Here is a 21,983-nt window from a genome sequence, read left to right as displayed (position 1 = left end):
AAGGGCCAAATTATTATTTAACATTAAGGAAATCCCTTCATCAAACATAAGGCTATACTCAAAAACAAAAGAGTAAAAACTGTAAAACAAACGACCGAGTGCGAGTTGTCACGTGCTTAAGTTGCAGTAGATGTATGGGTAATGAGGTCATTTGACAACTTTGGGTAATAGTCCAGTCATTTTAAGCCAAAATAGGGGTCAAGGTTGAACAAATTGCAACACAAGCAAACTTAACTGATTTTGAATCCTCAATATGTCCTGAGTAAGGGAAAAAAAGCTCCGAAGAATCCCGATAGGGGAAAGTTTAGAAAAAGACCCAAATATACCCTATTCATGCGCCTATTCAGTATTTTTCTCACGTGAATAGGGGAAAAAAATTAACCTTCACCTATCACCATGAAAATTACTGAGTGGATTACTTACATCAAGACAAACAAAAAATGTATTATAAGTTTTTTGAAATTGTTTGTTAACATGGGCAAACAGGGCATAATGTAATTACGTATAGTTAATTTGAATAAATACCACAACGGAGCTAATAGTCCAGGCAAAGGTCTGACCCAAAACTAATCGCAACAGAATTTATTTTCACATTTTTATATTTCAATTGGTGATCTTTACACCATAGTAAAAGATCATGAAAATCCAGTTGGTGGAAATATGTTAAAATGAGGGTTGTTTTATTATGCATTATTCTTCAGCAAATACTGACAAAACTGTAATTAGAATGTTGTAGAATACACATTCTAAAGAATATCTGACCCCATCTAACTTTACATGGAATTTTAGAATCTTGCATTGTTGAGGAACATTCTTTTATTTTCAAAGAGTGAATCACTTTGGCTTATTTAAGACTGGTTTGTTGCAAAATTGGTGTCTATTTTTACATTGTGGCCCTTTGAATCAATGGAAATGGTTGTTGAATCTTTAAATAGAGCCAAGTGTGTTTTTGCATGTAAGTGTTCCACAATGTGTAATCTGTACAAACACATAGTTAAGCATTATTCAGCCTAGGAAAGTGGTTTTGGTGTTAATGGTGTTACGTAATCTGATTTAGAGGTCACTGAAACATACAGTATATCACACTAAAGTATCAGTCCATCATTTTGCAAGTCTTATAGTAATTGACCTCTTGCTCAGGGGTTGACTGATATACTGTCTGTCCAATCAGAGGGGCCTGTATGATGCCCCTTTACTTTGCACAATTTTTGTCTAAAACAATAATCGGACAGCACAGTATGTTTATGTTAGTGAATGCAGGAAAATTGTGAAGGCAAAGTTGAAGATGGTAATTCGACAGAAGGGTGCAGATGGGATAACTGCAGTTAGCCTCCAAGTGACTATTGTTGTGACATCTGGCAAAAATGCTATACTAATAAATATAGTTTAAGATTAATAATTAACAATGCATGCCTATGCATGGGTCATGGTTTACCAAAGTCAAAGAACAGTCAAAACTATACATATTCTAAAAGTATATGCACTGTACATGAAATATAGCATCAATCAACTTATGTCCCAACTTCCTCCATACCATGCATAACACATACTCCTCTATTCTGTATAGGCGAATCAAGTGAACAGCTGATACATTTTGGCCTGCACTATTAAGGGAAACAAATTAAACACCCTAAACTATATATTTTCTGAACGCATATACCCTCCAGAGGAGATATAACACCATTTAAGACATTTCTAATCTTCCTCTATGCCATGCACAATACATTGCCCTCTATTCTGTAAAGGCGAATCTAGTGTAAAGTGGATACATTTTGGCCTATACTGTCCAGGGAAAACAATTTAAACACCATAAACCATATATTTTCTATAAGCATATACCCTCTAGAGGAGATATAACACCATTTAAGACATTTCCCATCTTCCTCTATGCCATGCACAATACATTGCCCTCTATTTTGCCCATGTTAACAAACAATTTCAAAAATCTCATAATACATTTTTTGTTTGTCTTGATGTAAGTAATCAACTCAGTAATTTTCATGGTGATATGTGAAGGTTAATTTGTTTCCCCTATTTCCGTGAGAAAAATTCTGTATAGGCGCATGAATTAATAACAATACAACTTTTTGAGGGTCTATGTAGCCCTGCTTTTTGACCCAGTTCTTGACACAATTATATGTTGAAATGTGTAGATCTATTTTGCCAGTAGACAAGTTTACTAACCAGATCTTCGAAGACCATTTTAAGTTGTTTTCCTTCATCATGCAGTCGACCTGCCATTTTATGTCTCATCTTCTGTGATGTGCAGATGATCCTTCCACGCATTAGAGCACGAAGATACTCTACCATCACTTGCCTGTGCACATCACCCACAAGGAGCTACAGCAAGTCCATAAACACAGACATTGAAGGTACAGTTTAAAAATATTAATAAATATGAATTAAATATATTAATCTTTAAAAATGTAAATGAAATGGTGGTGAAATTTATGACTGCAGTGTGTGTAGTGTAAATATGAAATATGATGAATAACGGTGAGCACAGTGCCTGGTAAGGTGGACTGGCCATCCTGCTGAAGCCCCTGAAGTGCTCTCTGATACTCGTCTCTATTGGCTCAAACACACTTGGATTATTCAGCCACTTCCTTTTCACCAGTTTGTCGAAGAAAGGCTTCAGATGGTGACAGAGAAAAAGAAAAAGAATTGGAAACTGAATTTATTGAAGTACCATATTGAGCATGTGTGTTAGGAGGAGATAATAAAAACAAACTAGAATAGTTAAAATAGTTAATACAGAGATGGTTACTACGGTGATGCTAGGATAGACATGGTGGCTGCATAGCTTAATAAAAGTTGATTTTATTTTTTAAAAGTAGACTGTTTAAAAGCTGAATGTAGATAGTTTAAAAGTTGTTGATAGCCAGTAGATAGTTTAAAAGTTGTTGATAGACAGCTAGTTTAATAGATAGTTTAAAAGTAGACCGTTTAAAAGTTGAAGGTAAATAGTTTAAAAGTTGTTGACAGACTGGAAGTTTAATGAATGTGTATAGGTAGATATTTGACGATAATTTGACGAAAGTTGGAATGGCTCTATAGTTTGCTAGCAGTTATGCTAAGATTTTTAACTATGCTAACCATGCTACTTAGTTAATGTTTTATAGCAGTGCTAGCAATGCTAACATGCTAACCATGCTACTTAGCTAACTTAGCTAATGTTTTCTAGCAGTTTAATGAATGTTGATATTCAAATAGTTTTATGGCTGTGTATAAGTAGATATTTGACGATAACTGAAAGTTGGAATGGCTCTAATGTTTGCTAGCAGTTATGCTAAGATTTTTAACTATGCTGACCATGCTACTTAGCTAATGTTTTATAGCAGTGCTAGCAATGCTAACTATGCTAACCATGCTACTTAGCTAACTTAGCTAAAATTTTCTAGCAGTTTTGCTAAACATGCTAACTATGTTAATAATGCTAACATGCTAACTATGTTAACCATGTGACTTAGCTAACCTAGCTTATCATTTTTAGTAGTTATGCTAACTATGCTAACTAACATGCTAACATGCTAATTATACTAACCATGTGACTTAGCTAACCTAGCTAATCATTTTAGTAGTTATGCTAACTATGCTAACTAGCATGCTAACTATGCTAACCATGTGATTTAGCTAACCTAGCTAATCATTTTTAGTAGTTATGCTAACTAGCATGCTAACAATGCTAACATGTTAACTATATTAACCATGTGACTTAGCTAACCTAGCTAATCATTTTAGTAGTTATGCTAACTATGCTAACTAGCATGCTAACATGCTAACTATGCTAACCATGTGATTTAGCTAACCTAGCTAATCATTTTTAGTAGTTATGATAACTATGCTAACTAGCATGTTAACAATGCTAACATGATAACTATGCTAACCATGTTACTTAGCTAATCATTTTTAGCAGTTTTGCTAACAATGCTAACTATGCTAACTAGCTACAGTGGGTAGGAAGGAGTCATAGTTGATGACAAGTAACAGTTACAATGGCTGAACAGTTAAAAAGTTCAGTAGTTTAAAGGGTTAAATTGTTTAACAGTGAAATGTTGTAGTGAGGACTTTTATTTTGAAACAGTTTTTGGCAGAGGAAGCAGTTGAACAGGATGTGTAGTCTTAATAGGGCCAGTTTGTATGCTTAAAGCCTGAGACTGGCAGTTGATCCAGGTGGCCTGAACACCTGCCATAGGATTCTAATTGCTTAACGCCCGTATTATGATGTCACAATCGGCAATGTTAAGTCTATGGGGATTTTTAAAAAGTTTTTCTTTAATAGTTTAAAAAGTATAAAAGTTTCAAAGTTGAAAAGACATAGCAGCTTTGTCTGTTTGAATACCTACGTTACAAAGTTTGAATGAAGTTTCTAAGTTAAACTGTTCAAGAGAAATAGCGTACGGAAAAAGTGGTAAGCGGAATAATAATAATAAGAAGTTGTTGCCTAGGAAGAACAGTACAGTGCATTTTCATGCACTGTAATAAGAAGAAGTTGTTGAAGTTGCCTAGGAAGAACAGTACAGTGCATTTTCATGCACTGTAATTAAGTCTTTTTCAGAAGCTATCTATCAAGCAATATCATATAGATAGATAGATAGATAGATAGATAGATGGATAGATATACTTTATTGCCACACAACCATGTTGGTGGTAATTGTTAACATACTATAATAGTTGGATATAATCCATATTATCTAGCCTGAATACAGTAGGGTAGAGGTATAACTCACAAGTTGGTACAGTAAGTGGAAGAAATTGGGAATGGGAGTTCCATCAGAGACAGCGCAATAATTAAATAGGCTGCAAAACAACAATTAACTTGGTCCAAGCATGTTGTGTTTGCTTATTTTGTACCACATTTTATACAGTTTGTGGGATTTGTGATTGTTGTTTCAGAGGCTGTGCTGATGGTGCCAGGTTAAACAGATATGGCCATGTATTTTCTTTGGGATTGAGTAAATAACTGCATTTAACCCGTAGAACTCCAGCCATTGGGTGAATTACGGTCTATGGATAGATGGCGCTGTTGCTGATCTAGTTAATCTACCCATTGTTGCTCCCCGATGTGAGTCGCTACCGAATGTGAGTTGCGCACATGCGTCACTTTGCAACTTTGCGACTACGAGTGTTGCTGTTAGCCACAGAATAATGACATAGGTACATTAGCCTACATAGCAGTAATTTCTTATTTAGCGTTAGGCATCACATTTTCACGACATGATCTCTGATGTCGGTTCTAGATTAGAGGCTGAAGTAGCCTACAAGAACCTGCTAACGAGAGACTTCTGTAATATAAATATAATAAAAATGGACCTACAATAACAGTTATAGATAGCTTATGGATTTCACAAATTTCAGTATAAAACAGGCGCGCCCAACTTGCTTGCAGTCGGATCCCTTGGCGTTATGCCGTAAACCTATCAATCTGAACATGCACGCCTCACATCCGGTAGCGACTCACATCAGGGAGTGACACCCACCCCTGGACAGGAAATGACTTCCCTACAAACGTCCCATGGTCATTTCAGTTTACTTCCTGGTTGGTTTGTTGGTCAAAAATAATAATAAAATGATGTTTTGTGAGTTTTCCCCCGCTATTATATTTTCGCAACATCTTTGACACATTCCGGTAATGGTAAAAAAATACATGTTTTTAAATTGACAATAATATTGGTTCTATTTCATGGACCAGAAAACCGCTTAGCTTAACGTAGATATTAGCCAAATGCTATGCTAAGTCTAACCTATGGGTGCTGTACCTCAAATTTTGGGTACTGTGAAGTGTTTGGCATTAGGGACCAGTTTCTGGAGATTTGGCTCTGGAGATGATGTATACCAAATTTCAAGAGAAGTGGATGAACTTTTACTTTCACTTTTTGTCTGATTTGTAGTATTTGCTGCCCAACCACTTTCATGGCAGAAAAAAGCAGATGCGTAATAATAAATCCCCTAATGGTTAAAAATATTAAGTAACAAGGCCAGAGTTGAGTCATGCATGGCCTATCATGGCCTCCAGAGTTATTGCCTAGTTAATGGCTTAAAAGAGCCATTTAATTTGACGTAGTTAAGTTGCCCCCAAAGGCTCTGATATATGCAATTCAGTTGCATATTATTACATATTAAATGCATATTCTAGTTTTATTCAAAACTACACCTATCATTGTTATTTTGGTCCGAAATGAAAATTTACACTTGTTATCCTCCAACAATAGACCCTACAGTAGGTTGTTGTTTGACCTGAGTATCTTTTAAGCTGTTTTACAAAGTTGCTAATGATCTAATTTACTCAGGCAATATTTTTGTAGCATATCATAATCACTTACCCTAATATTTTCAAAAAGTCTGTCACTTAAAAGTCTCACTCCAAGGTTCACGACTCTATCCAGGGAAGCATTGGCTCTGTGAGCAGAGTCTGCACTAGCAGCAGATTCACAAAGCTGACACTGTTGCACAAATTTCCTGTGTATGGACACACACACACACACACACACACACACAAACAAACCAAAACATTTAAATACACACAGAGAAGTAAACACACACACACAGGGTCACATAGTACAGACAAGCAAAACAAAACAGACACCCTGTAAGTCAAGTGTGCGTCATCATTTACTTGGTTAAATTCAAGCTTTTCATCTATGTCTGACCAAAAACTTATTTTGCTCATCACTTTCAGGGGGCAATAAAAACAGCAACACAACAGGCTCTAATTTGTATGACGCGCAAACTAACACTAATTACTAAGCAAGACACAACACGCAAACATAACATGGATCAGTGCACAAACAATGAAGCTCTCAGGAATTGATCTCCTTTAAAGTCATACCATTGCCATGAAAGCTGTAAAGAAGCATTTGACAGGTTTGCAGCTTAAATAAGCCTATGCAAATCAAATTTAAAAGCAAGTTTCTGATTTCCTTCTCAGAAAAACCTACTAGATTAGGGCCGTTTTAGCCTGTTACATTAAAGGCTTTTTTACCTTAAAATGATGTTTCCAAAAACATTTTGATAGCACATAAATTCTTAATAGGGCGAACGGCACCTGCAACACTCTGAGCAGGCATCGAAATGGAAAAGAGCTGCTATGCTATAGGCTGCAGAGTACAAATAGACAGGCTACTTCGGAGCTCTCTTTCTACAGACTGCTGTCGGTGCATTCCCTCTATATTGTATAGGAATTATGCTTATAGTTTGTTGAAAAAGATGCACACTTAGTTAATTTATTATTGTCCTTCTCAACTGTAGGGGGACCCCAAGCGCAAATCTTCTTTCATGCTGCTGGAAAGCATGGCATTTATCAATTTGAACGTGAGTGGTGTCACCAATTCATTCACTAATTCAAGTCTCAATTCTTATACCTACGTTTTTGAGGTGGCATATTACGGATCATCAGTAAATCAGCAGAGGATGAGAAAGCTGAAGTTGAATTCAATGATTTTAAATGTTGTATTGAAAATGTTCTAACTTATCACTGTGAATGCTTTTACATTTTGCTATATTTTCTTTATTCTGTTTCCTATTTGTACTTTTAATTGTGTTTCAATAATCTCCCTCCCTCAATTCGATTAGCAGACACCCTCCCTATTTTTAAGTCTAAACTTAAAACATACCTCTTTAGTGCTTCCCATAGTTAGGTATGGTGCAGTGTGGAACTTCAACCACCTCAGGGTTTTTTGGAATGGACCACCCTGCTGTGTCGTCGTGTGGCTGGCACCCCAGTCATGCGTGCGATGGTGATCACTGACCATACCTGCGCTGGTGCTGACTAACCCTCACCACGCCTTAGTTATGCTGCTATAGTATAGCGCTGTCATGGACTTTTCATGTGTCACGCCGTACAACCCATCTTCTCTCTTCTTCCCTCCCTCTCGCTCAACTGTCCCTCCTACCTCTTCTCTCTGTCTTGCCGTTCAACTCCCTCTTCTCCCCCTCTCTCTCTCTCTACTCTCCTTCTCTTGCCTTTTCTCTCTAGTATAACACTATATAGTACCATTGAAATACTAACCATCATGACTACCATCATGACTAATGAATACTAACAATACTAATCCACTCTATATGTCTCTTTTTTCCCCCTTACCTCACTTGTGATGTAAACCATTACCAGCCATCAGCCATCCTTGTGTTTGGCCCTAATCGCACCTGAAGTCCCATCCCTATGACTGCCCTACCATCGCCTGTTGCTGTCCCCTTACCCGGACTCCTGGCCCGCACAGCCTAGTGACCCACTACTTGCCCTACGACAACTCCTAATCCCTATGGACAATTCATTCCCTACACTGGACTATTTGAACTTTCTGACACTAAATAGGATTCATGTATTATCATACTGGATATGTAACCATCCTACCTCTTTGTAACATATACCTCAGGTGGCTTTAAACACCATGTTCTATTCTCTACACCTAACTAACCTTTCATTTAGTACACAGACCTTACTGCCCTGTAACTGACCCTAGGCAGATGGATCAGGCCCTTGAGTCGTAGATCTGCTTGAGGTTTCTTCCTATATATATCTCCAATTCGAGGGAGTTTTCCCTCTCTCTGAATGTTTTAACACTCTGAAACGTCATGAGACATGTGTAATGTTTTGGCGCTCTATAGGTGAAAACAAATTTAAATTTTGTGTTGTATGTTTTGTTTTCCTTCTTATTAAGTGCTACCTTTCTTGGCCTGGGCTCATTTGGAAGAGATTTATGTCTCAATGTGACTACCCTGGTTAAACAAAGGATAAAATCCAAGCCCACAGCAATATTGCAATAAACAAACTACTGTAATCGCGTCTAGCACATTCACTTTAATGGTATTGTAATGCTCAACAATGCTATTGGCCGGCTTTAACCAAACTTTTCACTAGTTTCACTAGACACCTGACTCTGCCCACTTTGTACCTTTGATCACATCTTACCCCTTGTTTTACTGTGCATGCACTATAATTATCACTGGGGGAATATGATACAATCCTCAGGCCCTAAATGTTCAAAAATGCTATTTGTTAACTCATTGAGTGCCAAAAACGTAATATTACGTTTTTCCTTCCCATGCGTTGAGTGCTAAAAACGTAATATTACGTTTTTAGCTTCTTTTTTTAAAATTACGAAACTAGACACTCTAACACACTTTATATGTGATTTTGGGAACTCTATGATGAATGGAAATTAAATATATGACGATCGAAAACTCATGAAAACACACAATCTGGACATTTTATCTGGACATTTTATCATAACTCGGTTGCCGCTTTGGGTCGAATCAGTGACGCATGCACGTCATCTCAAAACCAGGCCATTTTCGTGGGTCTATCACTAGGTGGCAGTCTCGCCAGGTCTTGCTGATCACTTCATGAAAGACGTTATATCTCCATTTCTAGAAAAAAACAGCGATTTTGATTAAAACTAGCCACTGTTTAGCTTGGGATTTCTCAGGAACAGAGGCGTGTAGAAATACACGGTTTGCACCCACTGAGAGCTTAAAGTCTCACCTTTTAAACGAGCCATTGTATGTGTTCATAGCTATAACACAGAATATGCTGTGGCTGTACAAAAATCATCAACAATGGTCTAGATTGCTGGCACTCTAGGACAAAGCTTCCGAAAACAGCTTGGCATTCAATGAGTTAAGCAATAAATATACAAATATTGCAATCACCACTTATTTTCACTGTGTGGTTTCTGCAGCATGGAAGCCTGTTCATAGTGCATTCTGCTACAATTGACACTTTTAGTGTTTTCATAGGCATATCATAGCATATCAGCAAGCATTTGTCAGTGCTAATGTTTATGGTGTTTATAAGCCTTTCATGCAGTTAGCTTGCTTGTTTCAGATCAAAACATAATGGTACTTCAATGCAGTAATTCTACCCATCCACATTTAGTCCATACCATTGTCTCCAAATGTATATGTACATAAACATCTGACCATGCAAAGCACACCAACAAACCTAAAAGATGGACAGCAGTTGACCAGCGCAATGATTGTAGAAATGTATCCATTTCCATCTTCTCCAAATTCCCACACAAGAGGTTCAAGGAACATTTCAACTTTCCTCTGGAAGCTATAGAAACATTTATAGGAGATTATTAATTAAGGACCAGAAATAATATATCAAATAAACATACCAGCCACAGAGAAATGTTAGCCACAATTTCTAGGCATTCAAGGAGGACCAGATGATATTAAGTGTTAAACTGTTAGTTTTCATGTTTTCCGTTCCAAGCATCAGCTGACTTGCGAAGGCTTGAATGTGTTTAAGCAGTGGACTCTACACTTTAAACTTTGCACTGTAGAAATCATGCAATATTAACTAATTCTGTATTACAAACCTCCTTAAAGGAAAAATCCGGAGTTAAAACAACCTGGGTTGCGGTAGTCAAGTCAAGTCAAGTCAGTTTAATTTTTATAGCGCAGTTAACACGCACAGAGTGCAACCCAAAGCGTTCCACGTACAAGACACATAATAAAAAGACAAAAGATGCCGGAAGGAGTGGCATAGCAAACCCGTGACATCAAGACATGACAAATACATTTAAAAAATAACAAACACAAAAGAAGCCGGATGTAGCGGCGTAGTTGCCAGCCTACCCGTGACACCAAGACATACAAGACACACAACAAATTAACAAATGAAAAGTAAAAAAATAAAATAGAAAATAAAAAATCATGTTAAATTAGTCCAATTTCCAAACTGGCTGAAAATGTCCAATAGTAGTGTCAAACTAGATGTACCGCAGAGCGGTACAAAATATGACCGCCGCCCAGTCCAGCACATTTTTTCCACAAAAAGAAATCACGCTGAAAGGCCTATATGATTCTAACTGTCTCAACTGTCTCACTTAATTGCATTATCCACACTCAATTCTCACTGGTATCTGCTAGACAACAAGTACCAAAACATGATTAGTTCATAGATTTCACATGTAAAATTCATTTTATACAACCCCACCTCCATCTTGCCTGTTCATAATTCTGAGAAATTCTTGATTGTTTGTGTTATGTTTATGTTATGTGTGTGGGTGTGTGTGTGTGTGTGTGTGTGTGTGTGTGTGAGTGTGTGCGTGCTTGTGTGTGTGCCTGTGTATGTGCCTGTGCATGCAAGCGTACATATGTCTACTGTGTGAGTATGTGTCATACGTATGATTACTGTGAATGTATGTGTGTGTGTGTGTGTGTATCTGTTTGTGCACATGTGTGCACATGAAATGGGTTAACATGACCCCTGGGGGCAAACATATGGAAAAAAATGGTCATCCTAGGCCCTACAGTTCTCAAGATATTCACAGAGAACTGTGTCTGCCCTACCCTCCTTTCGGGGGGTCCAGTCCAGCGGGGGGGCTACAGATCAAAAACGAAAAATGACGGTTCCATGCTATCCATGTGGGGGTACATGCCCACCAAGTTTTGTGTACCCCGGTCTTTCAGTGTCCCGGGAATCCTTGTTGGTGTACGTCACTAAATGTACACATAAATTATTTTATTGTAAGGCCCCCCATGAATGAAAGTACACAAAACTTGGCATGCATTCGGAGGGTGTCATAATGATCCTACACTTTTAATTTCGTGCAGTTTTGACCTTGTCAGCCAGAGATATTGTGATGAAAACACCTAATTTTTTGCTTTTTAATTTTTAACTAGGTGGCGCTATACATGAAATAAGTGGTAATGGGATGGGTTGACATGCCCCCTTAAGACCAACATACATAAAAAAGGTGGACCTCCTAGGCCCTACGGTTCTCGAGATATTCACAGAAAACTGTCTCCGGCCACCTACAGGCCAGTTGGTGTACAGTAACATAAATTAATTTATTGTGTGGCCCCCCATGAACGGAATTCCACAAAACTTGGCGTGCATACAGAGGGTGTCATAATGATCCTACACTTCCAATTTCGTGCAGTTTTGACTATGTTAGGTCACAGATACCTTCAATTACAACACCTCATTTTTACTTTTTTGTGTTTAACTAGGTGGCACTATACATGAAATGAGTGGTTATGGAATGGATTGACATGGCCCCTTGAGATCAACATACAAAAAAAAAAGGTCCTCCTAAACCCTACGGTTTTCGAGATATTCACAGAAAACTGTGTCTGCCCTACCCTCCTTTCGGGGGGTCTAGTCCAGTGGGGGGGCTACAGATCAAAACGAAAAACGATGGTTCCATGCTATCCATGTGGGGTTACATGCCCACCAAGTTTCGTGTACCCCGGTCTTTCAGTGTCCCGGGAATCATTGACGGAAATTTGGGCATGCGAAAAAGAAAAAAAAAAACAAACAAATCTGACTAAACCTATATGACCGCCGCTTCGCTGCGCGGCGGTCATAATAAGTGGGCGCGTTCAAACATGCCGTTCAGCCAGATCTGCACAACGCTAGAAGTCGAACATGCCCACTGATTTGACATTACTGGAACACAAAGTCAAACAATGTGCTTCCTTCAGAAACAGGTCTTGTGTGTACCTCTCTGTACACTTTCAAAGTTCACAATACTTTAGTCTTGTCAGTGATGCACAGTGCGGAGGATGGTGAGATAGTGAGGAGGATGGTGAGATGGTGAGGCAAAAATATCCATAAGGATCACAGTTGGAGAGTAAAAAAGTAGCAGCTTGAAGTCACCAAATCTCCAAAAAACATCAGATTCAACCTCCATACTAATACATTATTTAGAAGGCATTTAACTACAAATGAAATGAAAATTGAGCTTTTTGGCAACAAACACTCAAGGGTTGTTTGGTGAACATAGAAAGATGCTGATGCCTACTGTTAAATATGATGCAGGGTCAGTGTTGCTTTGGGGCTGTTTTTCCTCCAAATGGCCTATGAACCTTGAAGTAATATGAACTCCCTAAAATACCTAGACATTTTGAATCCAAATCTGGCTGCCTCTGACATCACACTAAATCCCAGTCATGACTCTCAGTCTCAGGTCAATGAGTCAAAATTCCAATTTGATATGACAGCATTGACAGGATTTTATTATTATTCCGCTGACCGCTTTTTCTGCACACAATTTCTCTTCAACCGTTTAACCTAGAACCTTCGTTCAAACGTGGGTCTTCAAATGGACCAGGTTGCTATGACTTTTCATATTTGTAACTTTTATACTTTTTACACTATGAATTAAAAACTATTTAAAATTAAAGACTTAACATTGGCTATTATGACACCATGATAGCAACTAGAAATGCAATTCCCAAGGAATTACTAGTGCATGAAAATGCAAAAAATATTATGTCAAATATTATACAGAGTAAAAACAAATAATGCCGATATAGTTACTATATTGTTGCTAGGGTACATATAATGGTTGCTATGCCAAATAAAGTGGTTGTTATGCTGGTCACTAGTGTAATCATGTTGGTTGCTATGGTGGTTGCTAGGTTGACATAGTAGTGGTTGCTAGGTTGTTGTTATGATAATTCAGATGGTTGCTAAGTTGTTGCTAGGGTACATATGGTGGTTGCTATGCAAAATAAAGCATTTGCTATGACGGTTGCTAGGGTAATCATGTTGGTTGCTATGGTGGTTGCTAGGCTGACATTATAGTGGTGGTTGCTAGGTTGTTGCTAGGGTCATTAAGATGATTGCTAAGGTGTTGCTAAGGTAGTTGTGGCGGTTGCTATAGTTACTCAACCAATGAGATTAACCTAGCAACTAGCACAGCAACGGCAATAACTAATCTAGCAACAGCCTAGCAACCACCTCAAGTGCCCTAGCAACAACCTATCAACCTCTTCCACGATGACAACCTAGCAACCAACATAGCAACCAACATGATTAACCTAGCAACCAGCATAGAAACCACCACAATTACCCTAGCAACAGCCTAGCAACCATATCAAATACCCTAGCAACAGCCTAGCAACCTAGCTAAGTAACATGGTTAGCATAGCATAACTGCTAGCAAACATTAAATAAATGACATGGTTAGCATAGTTAATATTGTTAACATAAGTATTATACTCTTTTGATCAGTGAGGGAAATTTGGTCTCTGTATTTATCCCAATCTGTGAATTAGTGACCGATCAGCACACAGGTGAAGCACACACTAATCCCGACGCAGTGAGCTGTCTGCTACAGCGGCGCTCGGGGTGCGGTGAGGAGCTAGGTGCCTTACTCAAGGGTACTTCAGCCGTGCCTACTGGTCGGGGTTCAAACCAGCAACCCTCCGGTTACAAGTCCGAACCCCTAATCTGTATAGCATTGTTAGCATAACTGCTAGCAAACATTAGCTAAGTAACATGGTTAACATAGTTAGCATGACTGCTAGCAAACATTAGCTAAGTTAGCTGTTTTAACACTACAGTGGGTCCCAGTTAAGTTTGGACGGGTTCCTTCATTAATAACGCACCCCATTTTCTCAGCAGAAATGGCACAAACTGCAGTTGACACAAACAACCACAAGGTGTCACTTGGGAATTCTGCCACTACTATTTTTGATGCGACTTGACTTAACTGCTTCCATGACGCAGTGAGCCATTACCAAAGATATATGATAATACAATAGCGTGAGTTTATATATCTTATACTGTAGTGAATGTGACCGGCATAATTCACCTTTGTTATTAAGTGTGGTTCTACACACCGTTTATATTAAACACAGCACTTTCTTCTGTCTGTAGTTACTTCATGTAAGTATAACTGTTCAGGGATCGTGGTCCCTCCCCCTTGTGTGCTCAACGTGAGTAATTGTCTCTTGCGATTTACTGCAATTTCCACAATACCCTATTTGTCACAGTTATAGATTTGATAGTGTAACAATAAGCGCATTAAATTGATCACGGTAGTTTAAGCTTACACTTAAACAGACAAAACATTCTAATATGAAAATGTAGATGCAATTGTTGTAAAATGGTGCAGCTCCTTTAAGAAAGCCCCGTGCACAGGGATGGAAAGAGAGAAAGCGAGAGGGAATGTGTGTTAGAACTTAGATGCGTGTGAAAAAACAAATCTGCAGATAAAACCAATTATCCTCATTCATTGCAACCGCAGCATGCCTGCTTGCCGACGTTCAAACGAAAAAGATATCAAAGCACCTTTTGCGTTTCAATGTAGCACGAACAGCTGGACAAATGATTTAGCTAATTGATTATAGCCTGCACACCAGCAATTGTTGAACATTTACCTGTACAAGACAGTAGCCCAGCCTAACAAGCATGTTGCATGTTGTAGGCCTACTGTAGAAATTTCACTTAAATTGCAACCGCAACATGCCTGCTTGCCGACGTTCAAACGACAACGAAAAAGATATCAAAGCAACAAGAGGGTTAAGTCTGAATGACACGGAGTTCAGACTCATATTGCTCCTCATAACCATCTATAAAAAAAGTGTTTTTTCTTTTCTTTTTGAGCACGTCCGAATCCCAGGACATAACGCACTGGAACTTATAATAGGCTCGAGATATAATTCCAAAGGGGGCAGATAGGGGCCTACTGCACTCAAAACTTAAAAAGATTGAACGAAGCTTCCCGAAATTTGAAATTGCGATCAGTGACTGATCAGTGATCTGTCAAGTTTGCACAGGGCCTCGCACCCCCTTGCGACGGCCCTGCAGCTCCTCCTAAGACAGCGAGGAAAAAGAAAAATGGAAAAATACTAACGTTTAATGTTACTATACTAACGTTTATTAACGTTTCAATGTGTCGATGTTTTTGCCTAACTAACATCGAAACGTTAGTCAATGTTTAATAATGTTCTGCACCTTTTACTAAAGAATAAGGAAAATTAAGAAGACATCTGAGCTGCACCGGCGCCTCTCCTTCTCTCTAACACTTTTTGGCTTTGGCTAAATATTTCTAAAATCATTTGAGTTTCACTAGTCACATGTTTTAACAAGGAACACTTGTTATTGAACTAATAACAGACGTGTGTCGAAAATTGACTTTATTTTCCATACGGAGAAATAACATATGCAGAGTCTAACCAAGGTCAATCTTGCCTAAAAAGCCCTCAAACCTGAAAACACATGAGGCAAAAGTGCAAAACATCACAAAACTAACTAAACTAACACGCGCATATTTTTGTATTGCAATCATTGTAGCCTACAGTTGTAACAGCGCGTAACACTCGTTTTACTCCCCGTATGCGCTCATTATAAAGAACGTTTAAAGTGTTCCAAAAACAGCTATCAACTAGGCCTAATCACCAAACGTATTATAAACAAGTATTGCCAGGAGCAACACCTTGCAAAAAATGATAACAATAGGCCTAGGCCTTTATATGGCTCTGCTCCTGCCTAGATTAGAACTCAGAACTGCCTGAAAGTTGCAGACCTGTTCTGGATATACGCGCATTAACCCACTCGACCGTCAGACAACTCTATCTGCTTCGAGTAGGCCTATTGGGTAGGACTGTAGCATACACTGGTTGCTGTGGCACAGTCTTGAGTGACCGAATTCATTTTCCTTTGTCATATGAATGCTGTCATTTTGTTAACATTAAGGAGATGCTGTAGGCAAAGGCTATATTTAACCTCGTTAGTGTAGTAAAACAAATCAGAACTATTCACGAGGTTTCTGGGCAGCATATTTATGTTCTGTTAGCAAGCGAACTTCTCATGACTGCCGACAAAGTAGCCTACTGCCAGCTGACGAAGCTCTCATTTTAAAACATTACTGAGAGACAGGCACTGTACAATCAAGACATCTTGCCACTGAATCCAAAACTATGTTTAACATTATGTACAAAGCTTATCGGCTACAGTGGACTAGCATGTTGCAGGGGCTGCTAAAAACACAGAGAAACGCACTGAAAACTCGGCCAATCACAGCCCTTGCTGTCGAATGCTCCGTCCGGTTCGACCATAGAACGCCACAGCGGACTATGCTGCCCCCAAGCGGCTGCAGTTGTACTTACATTTCACCCAGCTGCGTGAATCACCTTGATGGTGAATGAAGTGTCAATTCTTAACTGGGACCCACTGTATATTTTACATCATAGGTTTTACATTGTCATGCACTGGTAATTCCCTGGAATTACGTTTTCTAGTTGCTGTTACTGCTGCTGTTTTTGGGGTCAGAAAAGAAAAGCGAAAGCCGCCGTTGAAGCAGGCAGCTCACTGCACCGGGATTAGTGTGTGCTTCACCTCACTCTGTGTTCACTGTGTGCTGTTTGTGTTTCACTAATTCACAGATTGGGTTAAATGCAGAGACCAAATTTCCTTCACGGGATCAAAAAATATATACTTAATACTATACATTTACACCTCTAATGTAGTATAGCATAATTTTGTATCGTAGGTCTGCAATAATCAGGAGGAATTCTTTTAAATTACCTAATGATTTCATATCAATACCCCTTTTTCCAGATCACATACATGCTGATGAATAATTGTTGGTGTGTTTGTTGTGGTACAAATCATGTTATACCATTATACAGCCCTACACAATTAGCACCCCTGGAATCTTTTGATGATTTATCTTGGTCTCACACTGAAAACACTGAGGAAAAATCCAATCTTGATGGGAATAAATCACCTCATCAAGAAAATTATTTGTAACAAAAACACATGTGCCACAATAATTTGCACCCCAATATCCAATACTTCAATACTGTAAAGCCTTCAATAAAACAGCTCTTATGTGTTATCATATAACATCTTCTAAAGCTGGTGAATCTCACCTGTACAGGAAGTCTGCCAACCCATTTAGACTGCACTGGGACACACGAGCCCCAAGGTCTTTGCTTATTGCAGCTGATCTGTCTAGGTCTTCCTGCAACATCTTTAAGATAACATACAATAAAAACAAAGTACTGACTCAATCATAATAGCACATTGTTATTAGACCAATTCAACCACTCAGAATGAAGAGATTTATATCCATGTGCCTTTGGCCATCTATCTCCATGCAACTTTTACTGATATACATATAATATCCGCAAATAAAAGCCTACACATACGGAGGCATTTATTCCAGAATTCCTAGGGTTAGGGTTAGGGTTAAGCCTAGGTGCCTGTTCAGGTTTAACACTATGTGACATTAACCTTGAAATCCAGACCCGGAAATCTAGAAAGATTAAGGGTCTGGCCACAAGTAATGAAAATGGCCCAACTCGAGGGGCGGCACCAAGCATCCATTTGAAACTCTCACTGCACATAATTGGATTACACTACGACCAATGTTTACTGACTGATTCTGGACTACGACGATTGGTGCAGCTCGGTTTCATGGGCATAGGTAATGAGCATCATTACTCATTGCCAGAGTAACTCGTTGAGCAAATTCAAATTGTGCTCTCGCGAGAACTCTGGATTTCCAGGGTAATGTGACATTGCACTGAGGTAATACTGACAATGAATAGGTCTATATTAGTAACATGTCATCATCATAATTAACTAACTAATTTTAGTTGGCATTTGCCATCACATGTTTATAACAGGACTCTTATAATGAAATGCTCAAGTAAAGTACAGATTTTCTGTGAGATATGTTCAACATGTCCTGTTGGTAACTGACTTGAGTGACAGTATCAGCTAAGGAGATCTTGCAGTCCTCTGAGCTTAAACATTCCTTCCAACTCTTCTCTTCCTCATCCAGCAAACGGGAAAGCTCATTGGTCACTTTTCCCTAAAACAGGGCATCAAACATCAAATATTAGAATGCAACTGTTTGTTTGCTATAATCATAAAAATGTTACTTTCACAACATGTCTGGAATATTCTGTCCAGATTGGCTCTTCCCTATTTAGGTAGGAGTTGCATAATGTAGCAAAGGAAAGAATGTGTTGGGCTTCTATTGTGTGATGACGATTGTGGACAGGAAAACCATGACTTGACCCTGAAATGCCTTACTGTAACGAGATGCTGGGTTTGTCCACCACTTAAAGTGAATAGGAAGTGCCTCAGGTTCACCCTTTCCGCATACCAAGACAAGAAATTCACCAGCAGGTTACTGAACTAATGGCCTTACCCTGACTGAGTTCAGGCAGTCCAGTTCAAGTTTGTCAGTTGCCTCAGAGGGTAACAGCGCTGCTAGCTTCCAGTGGCTGATGGTAGTCATTGTGCTGACTATTCCTAGAACGTCCCTGCAAACAATTGTGAGAGAAGACAAAAACATGGCTGAAAAAAGGGTGTCAAAGAATAATATATATTAATTGAGATATTAAGAGAGTTTTCATACAGGAAAAAGAAGTTTTCTCTTTCAGTTCACAATGTTAACAAATGGGAGTCATGCTGTTCTCCAATCACCCGTCTCAGGGATTTTTTCCTAGGGCAACTGCATATATAAGGCCACTTCGCAATAAACTAGCCCTCTGCATTCTTAAGTGATCAATATGATTTTGAACCAGCGCTTAAAGAACGAAGCCTCTAACTTGCCAGTGAGACAATGCTTAATGCTCACCATCACGCCAGACTTAAAATCCATCTGAGTAGCCACCGTGTCCACCTATTATGGAACAGATACAGGGAGCTCACAGTGAACAAGCAAAGCTGGACAGAACTAGCCTTCTGGCACTCTCCAGACACATTGCACATAGAAATGCCCTTGGGCTGGGTGAGCCACAGATGGGTTGTGTCCATGGATGTCACTCTACACAGTTGGGGAGCTGTGTACAAGGGCCGAATGTCCACTGGGGTGCGCACAGAGGCACCTCCACATCAATATTCTGGAACTACAGTATACACTGCGCCTTTGCTCCGGAAGACTTCCACCTCAGCTGTCCATAAAAACGGATTAAAAAAACATTGATGACGTACATCTGGGCAGCTTGCACTCTCCACAGCTCTGCCACCTGGCGACAAGGCTGTTGTTGTGGGCATCATCCATCACTACGTGCAATACATTTGCCTAGTGCACAGATTGCTAGCGCAAACTTACTGTCCAGGGACCGCCCGCACCATTCAGAGTGCTGCCTGAACCCTTAGGGTGTAGCAGAAATATGGCATTGCATCAGTGCTGCACAGACCAAGCACAGCAAAGGTTGGACACGTTAGCACACACATGCCTGCAGAAGTTCCTATAAGCCTTTTTCCCCTGCTCACGCTCATTCCTACTCTGTTGGACAGAGTATGTGCGAATGGCCATTCAGTGTACTCCACTCCATTCTGCCAGTTAACTTGGTCTGACTCCTAAGTCCTATCCCCTTGAATCTCACATAGATCTCCACAGCTAGGCAGCTACAGAGCACTCTGTGGGCATGTCCATGGAAGCTCGCAGACATGTCCCCAGAGTGTAGCGTTCTAGCTGCCTGGCTGTGTTAGCTGCTTAAGCTAGGTAAAACCGATTGTTTCCATTTTTTCCTAAAACAGTACTCAGTGACCTGGAGTAAGGGAGATCTATATGGAAAATCGCCAGATTTCTCCTTTATTGCCAGTGCTGTTGCTTGCTCTGACATGACATGCTTGTATGCACTTCAGCAATTTAAAGATTGTCTTACATCCAAACCCTTTCCACCAACTTAAAGTGCTGAATTCAGCCCATGAGAGTAGTCCTTCTAGTCACGTTTAGCAGATGTGGGTACACAAACTCTGCACACCAACACCGAACCAAAACGCACCCTTTTCATTTGCTATGGGACCCAGAAAATTGGCCATGTGTTATCTAAGTAGAGGCTTCCCCACTGGTTGGTTGAGGCCATCGCTCTTGCGTATTAAGCCTCAGGGTGTAACCCCTTCTGAATGCTTGAGAGCCCACCCCACGAAGAGCGTGGCTGCCTCTGCCAGTGAGCTGCAGTTGTTCATTTGACGCCACGGCGCACCATTCGGATGCATTCACTTGTCAGTGTTGGGCAAAGTTGTCGGCCTACTGCCAAAAGCTACCAGTCATGTGTGTACCACACCCTGGTGGTACACTCAGTGAATGAGTCCCCTGCTCTCTTCATGCCTATGAGTAGCCCTCCTATGCCAGTGAGTTGTCCTAATCTGACACTGCATCTACTGTGGTTAGTCACTAATACACACATGAGCCTGACTTGTACTTTGTCGTCTGCTTTTATGACCACATGCCATCTGTGCACAGTTCTGGGTGAATACAGTCAATGAGGCACAGTAGTATGCAATGCGTGTTCTCATTGATTTATATAAAGTAAACTCGACTATTGGATTGCTTCAGAATGCCTACAGACTAGTTTACTGCAGTGTGGCCTTATATAGGCAGTGGCATGCAAAAGAGTTGCATGACTGGAGATCAGATCAGTTCAGATCAGGTTCAGATCAATGACATCATCCAAGAATGACTCCCATTGGTTATTATCTCTGAAGAGAAGCAAGATTATATTAATAAGCATACATTTTCTACTGGGAATCTAAAGGATGCCTGTTGCTGCACACCTGTTGTAAATGTTGTAGATCCAGTCAAGTAGGGAGTAGATGTCTTTAATGTGCAGCTGGCTATCCACAATGCTTTGTAAACGACGGGATACTGCCTGGTGGTAGCTCTGCACATATACCTGGAATGCATCATACTCCTTGGGGTAAACTGGCACTACATTGAGCCAAGCAGCCTTGAGGTCTTCTAACATGCAGGTCTTAATTTTGTCCAGGTAGATAAACATCTCCCCCCACTGCACCTCCCCTGCCTGAGGCAGGCAGCCATCAGCTGCCTCAGCCACAGCCTCCCTCCACTGATTCTTCATTTGCCGTGGCCGTGGCCCTTCAATAGCAGCCTTCTCTCCATTTGCCCAGGTACTGTCAGCCCGCTCCTCCTGCTGGAGAACCTGCACCACCAGCCCCAAATTAGGCCCAGCAGTGGGAACATGCAGGGCCTGTCGGACAACTTCCCACATCTCCTTCTTCAGCGCCTCATATAGGAGCTCCACATCCTTGGCCTTGCGCCTCCCACTGTCCTTGGACCCAGGAGAGGCCATGTCTTCTGGCACAGTGCCCCCTGCTGATGGGGAAATAACAGTGGATGCAGCCAGATCTGCACATTCCTGCTCCAGCTCCAGGATGTGTGTGTCAGCTAGAAACAGGTCTCTCTTGGTCACCAACTGCAAAATCTCCAGCACTAACAAAACAAACACAAATGGTGTCTATTATATTTCCA

The 21,983-nt window shown here is 40.0% G+C and overlaps 1 protein-coding gene across 8 annotated transcripts in view; it reads right to left on the bottom strand.

The window, feature by feature from the left end:
- Positions 1-21,983, bottom strand: part of exoc3l2b (exocyst complex component 3-like 2b) — a 163,646-nt gene that overhangs the window by 32,212 nt on the left and 109,451 nt on the right. For all 8 annotated transcript variants that reach the window (XM_042063814.1, XM_042063815.1, XM_042063813.1 and 5 more), the window contains 8 exons: positions 21,269-21,944; positions 18,909-19,023; positions 18,456-18,566; positions 17,620-17,720; positions 9,944-10,057; positions 6,324-6,459; positions 2,510-2,632; positions 2,185-2,340 (listed from right to left, as the gene is read on the bottom strand). In XM_042063814.1, the coding sequence (XP_041919748.1) occupies positions 2,185-2,340; positions 2,510-2,632; positions 6,324-6,459; positions 9,944-10,057; positions 17,620-17,720; positions 18,456-18,566; positions 18,909-19,023; positions 21,269-21,944 (1,532 nt within the window). The remainder of the gene's footprint in view (positions 1-2,184; positions 2,341-2,509; positions 2,633-6,323; positions 6,460-9,943; positions 10,058-17,619; positions 17,721-18,455; positions 18,567-18,908; positions 19,024-21,268; positions 21,945-21,983) is intronic.

Source organism: Alosa sapidissima, chromosome 15 (genome assembly GCF_018492685.1).
Source record: "Alosa sapidissima isolate fAloSap1 chromosome 15, fAloSap1.pri, whole genome shotgun sequence".
Taxonomy (NCBI): domain Eukaryota; kingdom Metazoa; phylum Chordata; class Actinopteri; order Clupeiformes; family Clupeidae; genus Alosa; species Alosa sapidissima.
This window is presented reverse-complemented; position numbering and strand designations above follow the sequence as displayed.